Source organism: Anarhichas minor, unplaced genomic scaffold (assembly GCF_050575085.1).
Source record: "Anarhichas minor isolate MPS153535 unplaced genomic scaffold, ASM5057508v1 ptg000074l, whole genome shotgun sequence".
Taxonomy (NCBI): domain Eukaryota; kingdom Metazoa; phylum Chordata; class Actinopteri; order Perciformes; family Anarhichadidae; genus Anarhichas; species Anarhichas minor.
In genome coordinates, this window is record NW_027466520.1 from 2,694,136 (window position 1) to 2,716,216 (window position 22,081).

The window sequence follows — 22,081 nt, forward strand, 5'->3', positions numbered from 1 at the left end:
CATGCACCTCTCACTAAGCGTGCTGACAAAAACAGTACATTTCCTCAAAACGACGAAAAAACAAGAAAGAACATCTGCGTGCACGTGTTTAATCCGTTATTCAATTAAGCCTCAATTAGCCTTTAATCCCCATTACCAGTCCAGAGAGAGACGAGCGGCGAAGAAATGAATGAGTAAGTGTCTCCCCCGGGGAGGAAGGAAGAGCAGAATAGAAAAATGAAAGACTGCAGAGATATAGGGGGCTCTGGGCAGTTTCTGATAACAAAAAGTACTAATTTGTGTCACTAAATGATTTATAGAAATCAGAATTGTGTGTGTGCATGTGTGTGTGTGTGAGGAACGTGGAGAGATGGAGTCCTTTGAAAGTATTGCCATTTTTACAAGGCAATTTTCTGCACCTATATATAGTCGAAAGGGGGAAAACCCTCCAGGAGTTTAAAACTGCAGCCAACAAATACACTAAGATACACTTACAAGCTCTCTCACTCTCTCACACACACACACACACACAAGATTGACAGATGAGTGAAACAGTATAGGCAGCAAAGAGGAGAGCACCTCTTATGACTTTACTTTGGACAGGCTGTCACTTCGCACATGTCCGTATTTGGCCTCGGTGTTTCTTTTGCTCTCACGTTGGTCCATCTTCCCTCCATCGTTAAAAGGCAGCTACAGAATTTGGACGCGGTCGTCATGAATAAGGCTCCTCTCTCAACTCCTATTCCTACGAAACCCGCCCACCATCCCGCGTCTTCCACCCCTCCCATCCCCCAATCCATCTGTTTTGGTGGAGGCCATCCATTAATAAAGAGCCTGTCCCTCCATTTCCACTACTCCTCCTTCTGTATTATTTATTTACCCATCTATCCACAGATACGGTGGTCAGATATGATTTTCCGATTGGGACGCAGCAGATCTAACCTTCTTCATGGGTGAAAACTGAGGGAAAAAAACACGATTTCATCAAAATATGCAAGTTCTCTTCCAGGTATGGAAACAAGACTTTTGAGCTCTTTGAACACTGTCATTTTTATTATACCGTCACTTTTTATACTTCTACTTACTGTTTTACCATCGGTTTCCTTCTCTCAATGTTTTACTTACACATATTAATTTACTACATTCGTGTTTAGTTTATTCATTTTGAAATGAATGCACGCATGTCTATTATTCCATTCAATACATACAGTACATACGTTACCTTCTGCACTATTATGTCTTAGATTCTCTCTTTTCTTTACTTGTGATTTTTCTTTTATACATATTTAATAAGCAGGGTTGGAGGGAGACTAAGAGCTCAGACTTGCATTGCCAAGGACTGCTTCTCTGTAACTGTTGTGTACATGACAATAAAAAATAAAATAACGAACATGTAATCCACTGAAGTTTATAATTAATGTGTTTTAAATCAGAATACTGAAAACTTTGACAACCACTTAATCTTCCAGAATAAGCAAAGGCCGTGATTGGCAGCTCCTCTAAATTAAATGAAGTTAATTTGCTGAGCGTTTAGGTGTTACAGCAGCTGAGTCGCTCCAAATGCAGAAAACCTGTCTGATTAGAGGAATGTTTACTCTCATAATGTGATGGTTGGAGCAAGTCAGAAAAAGCCTGTTGAAGTATTCGTTTTAATGTTAATTGCTGTAATTATCGACTCACATTACAACTTTTTAAACTGCATGAGCTCATTTAAGTTTAAAAACTTCACCTTTCAGATGGAAACATTTTACCTTCATTTTTTACATCCTACATTATCAATGGTTCCACTTGTCTGGTCTTACTTTAGTTTTTTTAAATAACAGGACTGTTTACATTGTGTTTTTGTTGTTGTTTAAAGCTGCCGTGGGCAGAATATATTGACATCATTGGGCAAACATTCCATAATAATCTTCCAGCATATTCTAATGCAAGTGATCGGATAGAAAACTAGACCTCTGCACCTCGTCTTGGCTCCGTTTTTAGGCTTAAGAAAATCTAATGCTTGACGGGAGACAATCAGGATCACAATCGGGATGATATTTGAAGTGAGTAACCAGTACTCGTACAGGTTGCTGTATGAAGGATGCTATTTGAATTCCACTCTTGCGGAATCTAAAAATCTAAATTTAAAAATCATAGAATTTGCTTCACTATACTACAAATGTATCATTGTGTTTCTGGACAACTGATGAAAGTCCTTTTATCTCTGGTTTTGGTCTCCACCAACTCCTGAGGGAAATATTTGGCTATTTAGCTTCTAAATGCTGCACTGTGTTCCCCGGCTAGTTGCTAACTTTGTCCGTCCACCTCTCCAGCACTAGCATACAGTGTGGATTTAGTGCTTTTACACTGAAAAGGCAAACCTTTCACTTAGTCATTTCATCCATTATTAAATTAGTTCTTTTAATTATTAGAGCCGTTTTAAATTTAAATAGCAAAACATTTGGTTACCATAAAATAAAATAATTCAGATATAATGTGGATCAGTTGTTTTTTCCAGATTTACAAAACACTCACTAGACGAATGTCCTCAATACCATCGCCCTCTCCTATCTACCCATTTATCCATCTTTATGTTCCTCTCTGCTATTCCTGTCTTTCTATTTTCTGCATCCTCTTGGTGGTCAGCAGCATTCATAATTTCTAAATGTCATTTGGACGTTAGCTCATGAGGCCAGGAAGGAGGCTGTAAGCGGAGGGTGATGGAAGAGGGAGGTCACAGGGAGGGGCATGAGATGAGAAACACAGTAACGTCATCTTCATGGCCTCTTAGAGACTCAAAGATTAGATTACTGTTCCAGGCCAGAAACAGAGAAGATAGATGCAGATGGATGCAGATAAAAAGCATATCACGTGACTCACTCTGCTTCTCTTTCACGTACACACAATCGCAGGGGAAAGCGGCAGAAAAAGAAAAAGTGTGAGGGAGCTGAGAGCAACAAGCTGGAAAAAGAGAACTGGAGGAGGCCCGATGACTTCACCGGTGCCTATGGAAAACCCAATTTGCTAAAAGGTCAGAGTGCGATATCCGATAAGAGCCATTTTCACCTCTCAGAAAGCGAAATTTAATTTGTGATTACTGGAGCCATGTGTAAACTGTACACCACCTCGAAAAGGCCCAGAAGGCTTGTTTTCCCTGCTCTCTACTGGATAGAAACAGAACTGCATGACTGGACAGTATTTTTAGTGGGTGGCTTTCCTTGTCGGTGAATTTAAATGATAGTGATTTTGTCTGTTTTTGGACTGATTCACCTTCGCCTCTGACGGCAGAAATAGCTGCTGCCGTTAGAGCCGATATTGCAAACTGACATCCACTTGTTAGCCTTTTGCTGCTTGGTTTGACAAACCTGGAGGGTTTAATCATATATCAAGGTAGTAATATAAACAGTATACTGGGATCTAGTACTGTTTTTCTCTTTAGATTCAATTGGCAAACAGTCGATAGATAAAATAACCAGATTTGAATATCTGTTTTTGACTAATTTAGTGAAATAATATTCAATAAAACTAGTTCCTGGAGGGTTGATAGTCTGTTGAGATCTTCTTGTGTCATTCTCCAGCATTCAGAACCATAAAAAAGGGTTGACACAATTTAAGTTTGGTCTTGATGGTGTACTGCTGTGATACAATATATATTATATAGTACTTTGAAAGTGTGCCTTATTAAGACGGTTCTTGATGTTTTTATCTGTGCCCCCATTGTGTCTGACAGCGCTGCTCAAATATGTGAACTCGTCAGTTTTTGGGAGATCTTCTCTCCGTAAACCTGAATTGCTGAGGGATTTGGAATGTTCAGAGTCATCACTTCTGTTTTCTTTTTGCTGATCTTCAGGCCAATCCTCTGACCAAAATCACTGAGGCGGGATGTTTTCTCCTGCATGTGCCGATACCGGACATTAACACTCAATTGATGGGAGGGATTGGCTCCCATGGGGTTGCATTGTGTTGGGACAGATTCTGATTAAAAATGATTACAATGTGGCAAAAAGAGGGCACTGCACACAATGCAAGCAGGTCTATCTAATAATATAGTAGACCTTCGTCAGGGAGTCCCAGATCTTATAATGACAGCAAATAAAGCAGACCTGTGCTTTGTCCTGGAGGTCACAAATACATTCAAAAATATAGGAAACTCTCAACATAACCCCATAACCCCAAAAGTAATAAAACAGAAGGAAATGATGCACAAAATGGAACATGTATGATTATAAAGAGCAGTTTCTACCCTGAAACACATGAGTAAACTCCGCCTCAGGTCCATATTAATGTCCACATCTCAACTCATTCCCCATTGAGGACTGTATGAGGGGTTTCTGTTGAGAACTATGATTATTAACACTACAGATTCTGCAGTCACTCACTATGAGACACCGGAAAAGTTCACTTCAATTGTGACTTATTGTCGACATTGTGGTTTAATCTGAACAGAAAGTATGTTCCATGTTTTGTCACCATACAACAAATAAGGAGGAAATATCTAGCTAACCTACAACTGACACGAACAAACACACTGAACAACCATTCTAACCTAACTGTAAAAAACTCAAGCATCAAGGTACAGCAAACAAAAAGTACTAAGAGAAGAGAAACTCACATTAGCACTCAGACAAACAATTGTTGCAAGAGAGCACAGGGTTCTGCTGCAGGTAGTGCTAGAGGGCTAACACCCCGAAGCCAATCACTACAGACTCTGATCAAACCAGGCTCCTCCCACTTCCTGCTCCTCCTCAGACAGCTCCGCCTCTAAGACCTGCTCCTCCCGACTCCTCCAAGTGAACATCCTATGACGCTCTTTTGACAATGTCTGCATGCCCTCTTCTTTGAAATTGTACAAGTTCAACACCTTAAAATCAGAATGAAGAAACGTTATGATATATGATATATATGAAAATGTTTAACAATAAAATGTCAAAGTTGTGGTGACAGCTTGTTCTGCTGCCCCCAAATGGCCAAAAAAGGTCAAACTATAATGACATTTTAATTTAAAAAATACATTATTGACTTACAATTTGACCGCATGGGAGCCTTTAAGCAAGGGAGATAAATCTAAAGCCTGTAAGAAGGTCTTTTAAATCGATTGTCACGGTTAGCTCTAATTGCATCCAGTGCTTTTTGTTTATTGATTCTCTGCCCCTCTGTGACTTGATTTAAACAATATTTGCAGATTGGTGTGGTTTTGTTACACAAGGACTGGATCCAGGGGACAAATCAGCGGTTTAATCACCTTGACTGTCATTTTCACGCCGGCCACTAAAATAGATTTATCACAATTTAATGAAGTAATAGTACAAAGTGAGGCAGTAGCTCATTATAAACTGCTCTAACGACACAGAGCATTCGAGGCAGCTGCAGGTATTGATTCTCATGTTGGTCTCTGAATAGCAGGGCTGACTGCAGGGGCTTTAGACTACAAACATCACATATAAAGATACTAAAAATGAAGCTTGAATCTACTAAAATTACAGTTTCAAGTGTGTTATTGAAATTTTCAAAATAGCATACTATATATACATATATATATATATATATATATATGTATATATATATATATATATGTATATATAGACTCAACTGCTAGTCTGAATGTTAGAGGAGGATGTTGCGGAGAAAGTACCAAAAAAAAGTAAACAAGATGTGTTTTTATCTATTTTGTGCATCAGCGGTCGAATCTGCTATTGATAATGAATATCAGAGTTAGAATGGCTGCCGGTGGCCTGATGCATGGTGCTGCTCACAAAGCTAGTAACAAGGAAATCTCTGCTCGTTATCGTCCATCTCACTTCCTCCCACCAACACACACACACATACACACACACACACACACAGTCGTGACAGGTTCAAGTTGCCATGGGAACTGCTGAAATAAATGAATGAGACATGATGTGTGCGATGGCAGGTCCGAGGGAAAATCAATGAATGGACACGCTCTCAGATGCAACGCCAATATCTTGATGACTTCTGTCCTCCATCCATCAGCACCGTCCATCCACTGTCTGCCCCCTCGCTCAGAATCTCCCTGAACACGCGTGTTCCTCGACTCACCTTATCAATCACAGAAAAAAATTACGAGGTGAAGGGACAGCGTAGTGTTTCGGGCTTTTATCAGAACCTATAAAGAAAGAAGTGCAACCCAAAAACAGCCACACAGTGAAACATAATAACATTTATTATGATGATGGAGAAGCAAAAATTCATCCCATTAAGTTACAATAAGATAATAAACGAAGGAAAACAAGAATAAATGGCCTAAAACATAATAGTGTTATCAGTTTAATTATTTCCGCTGTGGAGTTGTGGATGTTTGTTATTCAGCGTTTCAAAATAAACCTTTCTGGTTGATTAGAGAGATGCTTTTTTTGTAGCGCTGAAAAGAAAACAATCTATTTGTTAATTGGCAAAATGAATTGTCAACAATTTTGGTTATTCGTTTTAAGTCATTTATCAAGGAGAAATAGGTAATGTCTGCTGTTCACTGCAAACTGAATATCTTAAGGTTTTAAACATGGACAGACAAAACAAGATGTTTGAAGACTATTTGTTTTCTTGTTTTATGTTTTATTATTTTATTACATTTTTTAGACAAAAAAATGAATCTTAAATAATTGACGGATCAATCGGTAGTGAACATGTGTGTTAGTTGCAGCCCGACTGATTGTTCAACTGGAATCAGTTCGGGTTGAAACTATAAGAGTGCGTCAAGAAGCAGAAAAAAGAAAAGGCAGTCAGATAAATGTGAAATGAAAAGACATTAAAAAAAACATTACATAACATTTTCTGGTGACAATTATTTTAATCTATAAGAAGAAACCTGAACATTGAGTTCAGGAATAACAATAGTGTATTTTAAAGATTACTTCTGATATGCACAGGAAATATCCTTCACGTTTCCAGTTTAACTTGTGAAATCTTTTCATTGGCTTGAGTGCGCCTCAGCAGTGCAGTGCAGAAACAGAAAGGCAGAAAGACAAATGGAGGGAGAGCATCTTGTACTTTGAGTTCCTGTAATTCAGTCAGTTTATTTGCCTCGGGCTGAGCTGCAGCAGAATGAATATACATGTCTGACACAAGACAAAGTGGAACAGAAACCGAGACTCAGACGTATCAAAGGAGAGCACACACACACACACACACACACACACACACACACACACACACACACACACACACACACAAACACAATATATCTTATAGTTTAACCTCATATTAGGTCTTGAAAATATGACGCTTTGACATCAGGTACAAAATTATGATACAAGTTTTCACAATTATTTAAAAAGTTAGAAATTAGGTTTTAAGAGATACAATTGGACTGGAAACATTTTGCTTATATTTATGCTCAAGTATAAATTAATCTTGGCTTCTAATGAATCCATGCAGACATTGATCTGATATATCTCTGCACACCATAGTTACCATAATATTTGACATATAGTTTCCTGTAAAAAATAACAACAAGAAACTATTTGTTGTACCTTTACTTTAAAATATACATTTTTTATTCCTATTAGAAAGGTTCTCGAGTCATCGAGTCACACTTACAGTACATAGAGGGCTGTTGTTGCAAAATGAGGCCGCCTCTTTTCCCAACATTTCTATAATTCATAAACTATGGCCCTTAACAAAATGTCTTCAGTCATAATTTATGTAGAAAACATACCTGTGGAAAAAGTTAAAAAATATGTTGCAGTAACAATTATACAGTAGCCCATCAAGAAAGGCTTTAGTCTTTAACATTTCCCACTCTTACCCTAACATAAGTATGTGTTTTCTGTGAGAACAACTCATTTTTCATTGTTCCCACATCATGTAAACTACGTCTGCTGAGTCCAGCTTCATCTGCCTCTTCGACAGACGTCCTGCTGGCAGCTCCGGCCGGGTTCAGGGTGAAGCCGAGGTTAAAGATCACCACACCCGGCAGGACTCTGCACCTCGGTTCATAGCTGACGACTCGGGGCAGCCGAACGCTTTCCGGAACTCTTCGTAGTTGCTCATCGCTCCGATAACCCTGCAGGGCAACAGTGATGGTGAAGGTCAGGTTGTAAAGGATTGTGTGTGTATTCATCAGTGTGTGTGTGTGTGTGTGTGCGTGTGTGCTCACCTGTATTTCGGCGGACTGTGAGCTCCACTCTGGACCTGGTCCCTGGCTGCTTCTGGTCTGTATGAGTTACATCTCACCTACAGAGTACATTTGACACACGGCTTCAGATTATATAGTTTATAGATTTTATAGGAAACTGCCAGTATATTCAGACATGACAACAGAAACGTGGCATTGGCAGAGGGGCAAGAACTAGTTTGTGACTGCGTGTCCTTACATGTGCATAGCTCAGGAAGAACAGCTGGTTGTTGTTCAGTCCGACTCCAGGCAGCCGAGACTCCTCCACGCCGCCTCTGCTCTCATCTATCCACCGCCTGTACGCCTGCACACAAACATAAAGGGAAAGCTTGGGCTTCTTAACGTGGAATGAAGAATTTTATAAACATTTTGACGAATCCATAAACCCTAAACAAATTACAAGCTCAGGTGCAGCCATAAACACAGGTGTAACTACAACAAGACACGGGAAACGAATAAGAGCGTCCACGCATTGATACTGGTGTTCATGCTGGCACATTAGCATGCAATAAAATCATTAACTTTATTAGTTCCACCACACATTTTCCATAAGAAAGGTCAAAAACATCGGCCCTATTTTTTTGCAAGATCAAGACGATCGTTTGTTCTTTGGTGAGAGCGTCATGTATGAAAACACATCGTACCCTAAAAGCCTCTCTTATTCCTCCATTGTCTGCTACGTTTTCTGCCAGAGTCCTCTTTCCCCGCACCTACGGAACAAAACATCCACACAGCACAGGTACTCCTTCACCAGCTGCTTACACAGTTAACACTGGATCGAGGCGACCTCGTCCTGACTTGCAGGTAACAACTTTTGAGCTCATTTTACTGTTTTTCAAACTCTTACATTTAGGCCTGCCTCCTGCCAGTGGTAGCCATTATACTGGTCCACCATACACTGGGTCTTCTCATTGAAGGCTGTTATAGACGAGTTGGTCCACCAATAGACCAGGTTGCCATTTTTGTCATACCTGCGACCTGTTCATGAAAAGCATCACACACACAAAGAAATCCCCGCAGCCGTGTTAGAAATCTCTGACGTTATGTTGTGGTTTGTTACTCTTGGCGTTCAGTATTTACCGTTATTGTCAAAGCCGTGTGTAAACTCGTGTCCCACTATCACCCCGATGGCGCCATAACTTAGAGACCTGGGAAAAGATCACAAAGTGAAAAAAACGATCTTGTTCCGAAAAACAGTTGCGTAATATTTGCATACTTATGAAATGAAACAAAAGTTTGAAAAAATATATCGAAAAGAAAAAAGAATGGGCCCAGTGTGTAAAGACTTCTTTCATTTTATAACCTGCTGTACGAACGCATTGAGGATTACATCCCCAAAGAATAGGACCAAAAAACAAATGAAAAATTGAACTGATTACTTCCTAATAAACTTATGATTTATGAGCTGTGGTGTCATGATCTGTGGAGCACGAGGTATTAACTTATGCTGTTTGTCCACAGGACTTACCACCACAGCTCTTCTCTGTGGCTCACGGCAGAGTAATTATAAAAGCATGAGGGGGCCTTTTCCTTCGGTCTGTAAGTAGAGCGTGTCACCTTTCTTTACTCTCACCTCGGATACTCTCTTCCCCAAAAGAAGGGTTTTTGAAGCTCTCCGGCGGGAAATCCTAAATGAGAAGATGAAAACAGTTTTTCTTCTGCGTCCAGACAGGATCCATTTACTGCAGAAAGTCGGGTAATTGTTTTTTCTACTTCAGCCTGTGTGAGGTTATTTGTGATTAAAAAGTGTGATTCCTCATGGTGGGTAACTATTAAAAAACAGATCACATTTCACCTGTTTTAGACAGCGCACGTCCTCTCTTGTCAGTTTTAGTTAGTTTTTAATGCAAATTCCCAATTATTTCTGACATTGAAATGCAGACTCAGCCAATTTAAAGGAACAACAATCCCCCAGATAATACATCCACGGCAGATACTTAATTGATTTCACTGAGGTGCAGCGTAGCGTCATGTTGTCTGGACAGAGCTTCAGAATTGAACAACTTCTGAATAATTAAACTGAATGTCGGTCTCAGCAAACAATCATTATGTTGTATCTTACTGATTTGATTCGTCGAGGAACTGTAGAAGGCGTTCACAGTCGTTGGGTTTGTGAACCACCTGCAACACAAACACAGACACAGAAACACACACACACATTATGGCATGTCAACCAGGAAGTAAAACACAAAGTGTCAAGTGGACAGATATGAAGCCCACTCACTCTGTACGTGGGACGCTCTTTCGGAGCCAGCCGATATCAGATTGGGCGATGAACTTCAACGTCTGCATCACATTCCCGTAGTAGTCCTTCTCACTGAACCTGAGCTAAAACACACACAAATGAAGACACACATTGTTAAGAACTGCACTACTTTACTTTTCAAAAAGTAACCACAAACTTAAGCTCAAGGTGGGAAAATATACCATCGGGAGAGGAAAGTCAACTTGAAACAAACCTGCTTTAAATCTTCATTGAGGTAGGTGTCGTTCAGAATAAACTCGGGATAACCAACTTTAGCCAGGACCGCATGAGCCTTGAGAGAGCGAGACAAAGAAGTGAATGTGATGAAGAGTTTAGATTTTTACATAACAGGAACTGAACAGGATCAAATTCTGTTTCAAGCAACAAAGAGTGAGAGTCACGGCCACGATGCCCTGACAAAAATGGCTTTGTAACATAAGAATTAAAGAGATAGTTGGAAAAATAAAGATGTAGCAGCTAAATGCAGTCATGTTGGTTTTTTTTTTAGGTCCCTATTCCCTATTATGTCAGCTGTTCCTACCTTCTCTATTGCTTTCTTCTTCGTTGGTTCATCCATCCAGTCGTTCTCCTTCTCCAGCATGTCGATGAACGCCCAGCGAACGCCCTCGATCAGCTCCTCCATCTGAGGAAACACGCACTCAAATTAACTGCAGACCGTTTACAGAGAATGCATTGCCACATAAACACACACCCGCAGTGACGCAGATGACACAACATTAAATGTCTGACATCATTTCCAGGTGATGCGTAGACTAAAAAACCCTGAAATCAGTACACGCATCTGTTACAGATATACAAAAATATGAGCACTTGACCCACGATTTAGGACATGATGTCATTTCCAGAGCACACGCACCATGTGTTTCTTGTCCTCCTCGAAGTGTGTGTTGACAAAGAGGCGCCCGGTGGCATAACCAAGTGTGTTCTCGACGTAGTTAACACACTTGTCCCAGCGCGGGGTCAGGGAGGTGGTTCCTGTGGTTACCTGGGCGGGGGGAGAGACAGAGATGCAAGGTGACATTGTGTCTTCCTCCACATGGCCCTAACTTACAGTGTAAGAGTCTCTCAGCCTCTGAATCATCACTTGGTGTGGGGAATGTTGGGAGTGATATTTAAGTATGACACATTTTTTCACATATATCATAATTTGTGTTCTATAACGTTCATCTGGAGCTCCCTCTAAGCACTTCAAAATAGAGAGACGAAGCATTTAAAATGAAATAGCTTTCTTAGCTCTCTAATTACTGTTTTGAACGTTTAGGAACATAAAACCAAAGATTGAGAAAAGTTAAGAGTGGACTTACATTTTTTTTTAAGGCTTTCATTATTTGAAGCTGAAGATGTGTCCATTGCAACTGGAATAAATACGCATACTAGTTGCACAGTAAATGACTGTGCAACTAGAACCTGATTTGTTCTTATTCTGTAGATACACTTGTCTTTGATTCATATATTCTGTTTCGTCTGTTTTTGTAGCTGTGAGGCACTTTGTGACACTGGTTTTGAAAGGTGCTGTGAGTTTTTACCAACCGACTTTCAATACACAAAGGAAATGAAGGAGCTACTCACAGCTACAAAACATTTAAACAAAATGCAGCATCATTCAGTTTGACTTGATATTGTTTGGGTCATATCTTGTCTTACTATTACTTGTAGGTTCAAAACAGTACAAGCAGGGCTGAGATCATCTGAAGAGGTTTTTAATTACCCATAAGAAAGGCTGTATTTTATTAATTGGATTGTCATATTTTATTAAATTGTATTTCCTATGCTGTTTCAAGGCCCTGTTCACACTGCCAGGAATGCAAATCTGGTGGAAAAAGATTGAATCCTTTATTGATTTATGTCCCAAAAGTAATCAAAATTTAATGAACTGAGCCAAAGATATACTTGAATCAGGTTGTTAAACTCCAAATCCAATGGTAGCTACAGACCAGAGTACAAGTACATGATTTTTTTTGTATATTAGCCGATATAAACAGTATAGTGCAAAATCAGTATGTAGCACAGACCGATGACTGCTAGTGTGGAAATCTGGACAGATCTTTAGTGATGCGTTAAAGGTTAGAGAGTCATCCGTAGTTGCATTTGGGATTAGTTTGGTCGGGTAGATTTATAGTTTGTTAAATACACTAGGAATTCAGTAGAGATACGTATGTTGTATAATTCAAACCAAATTCCAGTGTTTCACAGCCAAACATGCTGTTCAAGGTAGGACAGCTACAAGAGCTACAAACCATGCATCTTTAAAATGTATTTTTTTTTTAGATAATTTAATGAGTTTTTACCCCACAACACATTTAATTCTCAGTTGATCTAAAAACGTAACAATCTCCAAATGTGGACATATATTTTGGAGGATTATTTCTGTACCAACCCGAGCAAAGTCCAGGTATCTGTAAAGGAAACGCCGGCTCAGAGTGGTGATCCTGGATAAAACTGTCCTCCATTGTACGTAGTTAGCTACAGTCCTGGAGAGAGAGAGAGAGAGAGAGAGAGAGGGACATTAATTAAGTGCCTACATGTAATCTCATTATACACTATAATATACTTATAATGAGAGACAGGAGACCTCGAGCCCCACTGTGTGCTCATCTGTCTGTACGTGTTCTCTGTCTGGCTGCTCGTGTGTACCTGCTATCTGTGGTGTTAATGAGCTTGAAAAGTTCTTTGAAGTACTGCGGCGCTCGGACAATAACGGACTCAGAGGGGGAGATGGACCGACCCGGGTCGACTTTAGACTCCACCACAGCTTTTACAAAACCCAGCCAATCGAACTGCAGACAGACGGGACATATACAGTAGAGGTTACTTTTCCGCTCTTTTTTCTGACAGAAATAATGTTTTTTTTAAAAGAGTTGATGTCAGTTCCTCAAGTTATGTACATATAATTTTCGAACTGATGGTAAACATGTACTATTTTACTGATCAACCTGTTATGACGTCGACATTGTCTTACTTTCGAGAAACAAGGGGATATATGAATTGATTTTTGCTATTTAGATGTGTTGTTGTTGTTTACAGTACCTGTGGAATGGAGCTCTGTAGGTGAGAGAGTGACCATTTGTTGTACATGTTGTCACTGTTGCGGTTTTCATAGGGAATCAGGATCTGCAGACACAATGAGCAATGTTATACAGACATGACTGATCCCAAATTTAAACATTAAGTCACTTTGAATAATTTCAAATCAATTTAACTGTTAATAAATGTTTTAATTAGCTCCGGAGCCATTGAGGCCTATCAGATCATCTCCATACACTCAGTGGGATTATATTTATCTGACGGGACGTCTTTACATGAGCCAGTTTGGTCTCAAAGTCGAGAGCCTCTTTCATCTGGGTCAGTGCTGCTTTCTCTGGAGCGCCCAGCATGACGGCCGTATCTACCATCAAACTCAGCAAGGCGGCACGATACTGGAGAAAGAGGGGGAGAGAGAAAGAAGGAGGGAGGAGGAGGGAGAGAAGCAGAAAATAGCAGAAAAACAAATGTCATTTAATCTCTCATTGCTGTGAGCTACTGTCACTGCCGAACATCAGACGCCATCAGACATCAATCAAGGCCTTACAATCACACTCAGAAACTATTGTGCAGCTGTATCAGAATGTGGTATTCATTAACATTCATACTTGTTTTATTATTATCTGTTTTAAGGGACAGATACAAAGAATATTAAACAATACCAGTACTAACACCATTTACAGTACAGCTTGTGCCCAAATGGACTTAGGAGAAATGTACATACAATATAGATTAATCTAATATAAACTACACTACAATACAATTAATTAAAAATGATACAAAACACAAAAAAATAAATACAAAATTACCAGTGCCATCATGGTACATAAGATCCTCTTTAAAAACGTATCGACCAGGTGCCAGATCGTCAGCTCGCATCCAAGAGGAAGATACAAAAATGGCGGACACAGCGCCGAAAAAGCGCAAATATAGCGGACGAAGGTTGTTTGTGGATGAAGTATGTTCTTTACAACTGATAGTAAGTCGCTGCATGCTAATTGCATTTTTAATTCAGACCTAATGAGGCAGCTATCAGTATCAGCTGACTCTTCTGCAATTCATTTCTTGCATTATGGCTCTCTAGCATTTATAAGAATGTTGAGTCTGGAAAGACGCAGTTGTTCAGATAAAAAAAACAAAAAACTCTAACTGTATTTCATGAGACTGAAATTCTTTTTTGCTACAATTCATCACTCAAGCAGGAAGGAAATAGCTGCAGGAAGAGGAGTTTTTAGATGACAGGTAAAACAGGGGTGAAAGATGAGGCAGAGACTCACCGCCCGGGCAGAGGAAGTGTTGGTGATGTAGTCTTCCCTCGAGGGCAGAGACAAGGACACCTGATCGAGCTACATGAAGACAAAGAGCATAGGTTATCTTCTGCTACTCTTTGGGCGGGATTGTTTTTTTTTTTACTTTAAAAAAAGTCTGAGAAATGTGACTGAGCAAGGCACTGAATCTGCTTACATGTCCACGCTAGTGGTTTAGCATCTTTTAGTTACAAAGATTTGAAGACAAGTTGTTAGATGTTACTTATCCTCCAGGCAACATTTTACTCCGTTTTTCACTACTGTACAAAAATCATTATTTAAGATCCATCACAGTGAAGTCTTACTATCATTCAATCAGAGTTACTGTTTTGAATCCTTTTCCTTGTGTGTTTAAAACGGCTCTGACATCTTAGATTTGAGTTGGTTGGTTCCCATTTGAGCTTTGCATAATAGATGAGAAAAACAAAAGAGCTGCTAGTAACCAAAGTACCAAAACATTTTTCACACCCAAAACTATTAGATTGTTCCTTTTATTATGTGTTAGAATCAAGCATTAAAGAAGAAGAAAAAAGTGGTAAAAGTATTCACAATATGCACTTAATTGAAAATCCACAAAACCACAGGTATGGTCCTTTAGAAAAATAGTTCCACATTTAAGGAAATATGTTTATTTGCTTTCTTGATGACAGTTAAATGACATACCACTCTCATATCTGACAGCTAAATATAGGGCAGCCAGTTTGCTTATTTAGGACATACAGTGAAGACTGGAAATGAAAGATAAAAAAATCTAAAAGTGTATATAATCTTATCAGCACCTCTTAATCTCAATAACATATATTTTTTTGTTTAATTGAATTCATAATCCAAACTGTAAAAATCGCAATTGATGTTTAACTCGGGGTGTTGGACAAATAAGCATATTTTCACAAAAAGATTTTGAAAATGTGCGTGTCAGTGGATGTCTAACCTTGATGACGTATTGTAAGGATTTTTTGTCATCGGGGCTGACGTACAGGCGAATCAGGACACTCTTACTGTGCTGGTTCCTCATCTCTGTCAGAGTCTTCAGGAGGCTCCACTCCCCCGCCGACCACTGGTACTCCCCGCCGAGCCCATCCCCCACAACGGGCCACCGAAACTCAGGCTGTCTAAGTGTTTTCAGCATGGGTTTGTTGTCCAACTTCTCCAGTATAGCTATATAAGCACACACAGGAATACAATTAAGTACAGCCTTTTGATTTGTTGTTTTAATTATTTTTCATGTTTGTATTATTTTTTAATGCTATTTCCCCTTTTCCACCTGATGTATCTTATTGCTTTTGCTTCTGCAATGACCTAGATCTGCCACGCGGATCAATAAAAGCTCATCTTGTCCCACTTTAGACTATCACTGTGTCTTTGTGTGTGCTCTTGACTTACAGTGCCTTTGTGAGGACCTGTTTGGAGACATGGAGTGTTTGAGATTTGGAGTGTTAAGATTTGGTTTTTGGATTGATGAGAGAATTGGCTTTAGATTTAAGTTAAGTTGAGTGTTAAGGGTCAGGCATGTAGTTGGGATGGTTATGGTTATGTAAACAATCCCCACAAGGCTGAATGCGTGTGTGTGTGTGTGTGTGTGTGTGTGTGTGTGTGTGTGTGTGTGTGTGTGTGTGTGTGTGTGTGTGTGTCGGACTCACTCTCATTCATACAGGAGCGGTAGAGGATCTTAGCTTTGGTCACAGCCTCCAGTTCATCAGGGTCTGAAGGAGCTTCTAGTAACTCTGGCAAAAAAAAAAATCTGTCATAACTCACAGCTCCAAAAATAACCTGTACCTGAATCAAAGTCTCATTTCTTTACAGATTATTCTCATGTGTTTACCAAAAGTATTCAGCTAGTTCTTTTCTTTTGATAGAACATTCATGTGTGTTTAGGTCAATTTTGTACTTTCATGGGAAATTTGTGGGCAAACACACCTTTGAGTCGGAGGTCTACATTCTGTCGCAGCCAAGGGTAGATGCCATACGAGGAGGAATCTTCAGGGATCGGGTTCTCCTTTAACCAACTGCCACAGGAGAAACTATAGAAGTCCTCGCAGGGGTTAACGGACTGATCCATTTTACTCAGAACAGACCCCGCTACAAGAAGGAAGGAGACAAAAAATAAAAAACACAACCCAGAGAGTTGGAATGAAAACCTTTGAGTTACAACTGAAATACTTCATGCTCAACCAGCTTTACCATACAAACAATAGTGGATGGTCAGAGCAATTGTACGTGACGTGACTGTTTACCAGCACTCCTCACCTGCTTCAATGCATTCTGGGGTCAGACAGAACTCCTCCTGACTAGATTTCTGAGAGACTAAGGAAGAAAAACAAGAGTTGTTTTGAACAAATGTAGAACTTTTCGGTTGCACGCATGTTCTTTTGCAGCTCCGACCCACTTCACATCCACTCACATTTAGACCTCTGCTGTTCGGTGGCCATTGGGCAGTCGTTGGGATATTGGCTGCTTTGCTCAACAGAACCTCAAACGTAGTTCTTGAGCACACATTCACATAATCGATGTATTGGCAGAAAGTATTGCAGTAATAGAGCTGACAAACCAGGGAAACTTACACAAAAACGGCATAAACACAGGCCAAAGTGCAGTTGATACAGCTGGAGGGCAGTCAGTAGATTACATTTTTAACCTTATGCCTTCCTGCAACAAAGAAAGTCCCCACCTACAGTCGACTTTTAGCTGTGTGATATAGACTCATGCCTCAAATCACAAGCAAATCTTTGGAAAATATACATCAGATTCTAATTTAAACTTGACCGACATCAGAACGCCACAATACCACTCTTTGTTTACGCTACTCGCAGTGTGACCACAGGTTTCCCCGTTCACATCCCTTCCTAGAAGGTGAACGTAAGCCTGCTTCTCTGACCTCTTGGCAGAAACCAACCGTTGTGTGATGTGGCTCTGAGGGCGAACAGAGGCAGCACAAGCCCACGAAGTGAACGGACAGATTTAGAAAACCAAATCCTCCCTTTGTGAACGGATGAGTGGAGCGTTGCGGAGCTGCGCCGTAATGTCTGACCTCCGAGGTTGACCGGTCTCGCTGTCTAGCTGCTTGTGAGAGTTGCTCAATGTTGCGTCCACTTTCAGTAGATACACACACGTATAACTTCAACCCTGCGTGACCCACTTGGCCTGGAACAACCTCAACAACCCTCCCCTGAATGCTCCGACAGAAACATATACACAGGGGTTTGAACACCGACAGATGTCTGAGGCTCCAGTGTCACGGCTAATACCGACCTCATGTTCACTACTGAGACACCAAACAGTTCCCAACAACACAAACACAAACAGACTTTTCAGAAGCACACTCTTTAAACTCATTAAAAAGGGAAAAAAATCAAACAACCGCTTGGCTCGGCATTCCTGTGCCTGGTCATTCACACGGCTGCAGACCGGAGGAGGCTTTTCATTAGAGTGGGTGTTGCATACATAGGCTCATAACATAATTGAGCTTCAATGCCACCACAAGAATGTTGTCTCCCCTCAAACTAAAAAAACAATACTTACACACACACAAGCAGTGCACCCCTCCCAGCCACGACCGTCCTCACTACGGAAACTACTTAACTACTTTATTCATCCACTGATGAATAAAGTACTATTCTATTCTTCTATTCTATTCTAACTACTGACTCTTTAAGTTCAACATTTTGGGAAATACACTTATTAGCACTTTGCTGCTTTCTTCTTAGACGATAAGATTGATATCACTCTCATGTCTGTCCGTTAAATTTGAAGCTACAGCCACGAGCCAATTAGCGTAGCTTAGCACAAAGAGTGTAAAGAAGGTGGAAACAGCTTGCTTGGCTCTGCCCAAAAGTTGATTTCAGGCACGGTGCCAGGATTTCCATTTCGGAGGGGCCAAAGTGATTTTGGCGGGGCCTTTTAATTACAGAAGTTAATATTGTGAGCCTTCCTTTGACGGTTTCCAACTGGTAGTCTCGCTAAAACAGAATTGATATCATGAGGTGGAAGGCGACTAGCATTTCTGGTTGATTATGACACTCAATGCAGAGATAGCTTAATATCTCCCACAACAGTTTGTAGGCTATTTATTACAAGCGGCACACGCGGGTATACTTAAATCGTGTTAAAATGAAAACATAGAATCTATGATGTTTATTTTTTGCTGTGGATTGTGCGGAACATTACACCCATTCACTTAGAACACCGACATTTTAATTCTATTTAAGGAAAAACCTTCTTGCAGGAAGAGAGAGGGATCGACTGCTGGGTGAGCTAGATTGACCTTTAACATGAGAGAGAGAGAGAGAGAGAGAGAGAGAGAGAGAGAGAGAGAGAGAGAGAGAGAGCGGCGCACTGTGATGTCAATTCATAAGCTTTTCTCAACAGAAACGGTCGACGCTGTCAAAGCAATATAGAGACAATCGAGTCATTTCAGCTCTACCGTCAGACTTTCATGCATTGTTTTCTGGGCTCTTCTGGTGTCGATGCATTTTCAGCTTTTAAAATTGGACAGCCTGAATACAAACGCATGAAAATACTCTTTTGATTCTTTTGATTACATGTGACATATTTATTAACACTTCTCATAGACACAGTGACTTTTATTTTCATTGACTTTTGATATTCTATTTGTAATAAAATATCTCAGCCAACCTTTGTATCCTGACATTCTTTGGATTCAAATTTAACTCAGATTTAAAAAAAATCAGAAAGAAAAGTTGTTTAACGTTTGATTTATGGGATCATCTCTCATCTTTTTGTGAATACCGTGTGTCTAGTGCTTCATAAGTTGTGTTTTTTTGTAGAATTTCAAGCTGTCTATTTAGACTTGAATCTAATATTTAGGGTTCAACTCTTTCTCATTTGAGCCACTTCTCTAAACTCATGGACAGCAACTCCAAAAAAAATAAGGGAAGTAGCTCGATTTGACTGCATTGTTCCATTCAAATGTTTTTCTCTGACAGCAGGACATATCTGGAATTCTCCACCTATGGAAATAACGCATAATAATAATAGAGCATATTTCAAATCCAACTGGAGGTTTGGTTAGATCTTAAAAAATGGATTATTTCTACATTGTTTGCATATGTTTTACAGCCAATTGTCTTTTACACTGTCCTTTATCTTAAAGCCTTTTGTGTCTTAAGTTGTTGTTGAAAGGTGCCGTAGAAATAAACTTTCCTAATTTTATCAGATCAAAGTATTTATACTCTTCCATTTCCTCTCTTATTTCTGACGTTATGTTATGAATCATAACTTCTTTGCCTGTTCTTAGCTGATTTATCTCCTGACACATCTATATTAAAGTTTTTTAGAACTACAGTGTTAATGTGCGCCCCCCCCCCCCCTATAAATAAACCAAAAAAAACACACCCCACCCCTTGCTCTGCCACACGATTCCCTGCTAGTTAATTTCACATTCTGTAGGAGATAATACCCACAAAGTGACAGCACACATTCTTTCCTCTTTTTCCCCAGAGTTCAGTTTAACTCCCACGGTGCATTACGGAGAGTACAAGGTTCCGCATGTGTGCGTGGGTGTGTATGAAACCGTATATGAACCAAAAATAGTTTGAACACAAGTTACCCACAAGCCCTCCACAAAGACCTTTGCTCCCACCGGCTTGCTTGCATGTGTTATTTACAGTCTGCATGTACTATAATCTGAGGACAGTGTGCGATACATTTCCACTGAATTCCTTACAAATTATAATGCAGGTTGAAGAAAAATGTGTGTGGATCTCTTTGTGTGTGTGTGTGTGTGTGTGTGTGTGTGGTGGACTTACCCAGTATGAGTGCAAGCAGCAGGGCGGCACAGAGACACACACACATGGCCAGTGCTATCTTGTAGAGACGACTGTTGCCCCTCTCGGGTTTTACCCCACCACCCCCTAAACGCTCCAGTTCCATAACGCACTGCTACTATTTCACACACATAAATACACACACACACACGCACACGCTCACTCACACACACACACACACACACACACACACACACACACGCTCACACACTCTCTAAAAACCTAACTCTTCAGCACTGAGAAGATAAATCAGAAAGTAAAAATATCTGGAAAAAAAACAAGTTTAGGGACAAAAGTAAATCCAAAAAGTTAAAGTAACATCTTCCTTAAATTACACACTTTCTCTATGTAATCTGGTCTCTTTCCCAATTTAACAGACTTTATTCACTTTCCCCTAACTGTCTCTCCCTCTGCTGCTATCTGTCTGTCTGTAACTACTCTAACTTCACTACAGCTCTTCAAACAGTGCCTCCCTTCATCACTCCTCCTCTCCCCCAACACTCCTCCCATCCCTCCCTCCCTCCCTAGGACAGAGCAGACCAGGCTTACCAGTGATCACCAGACATCATTTAATAAAATGAAACCAGAACATATCTGTGTTTAACCGTGTAGCTTAAGGGGCCGCTGACCGTGTGCTCTCTGCAGGGTGCTCTGCTAGAAACGTTTATCAGATCAGACAGTCAGTTGCCAGAACAAAATTAGACACACACACAGAGCGCTGATTACAATTGATTAATCTGATAACGATGATGAGATGGTCCAAACGCATCAATAGTTGCTTTGAATAGACAGAGGTGGTGATGAGAATGACACCACGGATCCTGATTGGTCCCTCAACCTCCCCCCTGCTGTGGTGAGAAACTCATTTCTGCACGTCCTCATTAGGGTTTGGGGCGTCGGCCGCAAAAAGACCTTATATAGACGTGGACTTCCTGTGGTGCTTAAAACACCCATTCATCAAGCAGACACATCGACCACTGTGCTATTGTTCACCATTGTGACTCACAATCACTTGTGTCCTGTTTTTATTCTTACTGTTTAACATCTCAACTATGGGGCCCTTTTCTCTAGTTTTGATTGTCTCAGTCAGTTTATATGACCATTTACCTCAAAGCTCAGCTGTGCCTGAGTACAGTAACAGCCTCTGGCATCACTGCAGACTCTTCGTCCTGTTACCACAGAGGCCGAAGAGTTCATTCAGGGCCTCATCTCTCAATGTGAAGCAGACAGTCAGAACATGCCTCCTTTCTGGCCTCTCCTCCTCCTCTACATCATCCTCCCATGTCTGTTTACACAAACATCCCTCCAGGCTGTCATTAGCGCAAGATAAGCAACCACAACACACATGCAAGGACACATCATTTCGCATATATCAGGGAGAGAACATCAGCCTTCGAAATAGCTTATCTGAACACAAACACACACGCCAACAAGAGACGCCAACTCCTGCATGCAACAGGGTCCGATCCGCCCACGAACGACCCCAATTATTCAATGACAAAGTCTCCCAAAAGGCAACGATTTTAAACCTGCTGACAGAGATGTCTGCTCGCCGTTGGTAAACACACCTCTGTGGCTGAAGCTGAAGGCCGATCAGTATTTATGTGTC

The 22,081-nt window shown here is 40.4% G+C and overlaps 1 protein-coding gene across 1 annotated transcript; it reads right to left on the bottom strand.

Moving 5' to 3' along the window:
• Positions 1-7,850: 7,850 nt before the first annotated feature.
• phex (phosphate regulating endopeptidase homolog, X-linked) lies at positions 7,851-20,578 on the bottom strand. Its single transcript, XM_076080560.1, has 22 exons — positions 20,455-20,578; positions 16,937-16,993; positions 16,607-16,768; positions 16,330-16,413; positions 15,621-15,847; positions 14,660-14,728; positions 13,661-13,777; positions 13,389-13,472; positions 12,996-13,138; positions 12,739-12,832; positions 11,218-11,346; positions 10,882-10,983; positions 10,555-10,632; positions 10,320-10,423; positions 10,158-10,216; positions 9,669-9,723; positions 9,176-9,243; positions 8,943-9,073; positions 8,740-8,805; positions 8,295-8,399; positions 8,078-8,154; positions 7,851-7,984 (listed from the first exon to the last, which is right to left on the bottom strand). The coding sequence occupies exons 1-22, from the start codon at positions 20,576-20,578 to the stop codon at positions 7,882-7,884; spliced, it is 2,238 nt and encodes a 745-aa protein (XP_075936675.1). The 3' UTR covers positions 7,851-7,881.
• Positions 20,579-22,081: the final 1,503 nt, after the last annotated feature.

What these genes read in the sequence shown, in the direction of transcription:
- phex (XM_076080560.1), bottom strand. Translation starts at nt 20,578, where the DNA reads ATGGAACTGGAGCGTTTAGGGGGTGGTGGGGTAAAACCCGAGAGGGGC. An exon ending in CCTTACAATACGTCATCAAG is followed by an intron (nt 14,729 to 15,620) that starts GTTAGACATCCA and finishes GTCTTCATGTAG; the next exon opens with CTCGATCAGGTGTCCTTGTC. An exon ending in TCTTCCTGAGCTATGCACAT is followed by an intron (nt 8,155 to 8,294) that starts GTAAGGACACGC and finishes TGTACTCTGTAG; the next exon opens with GTGAGATGTAACTCATACAG.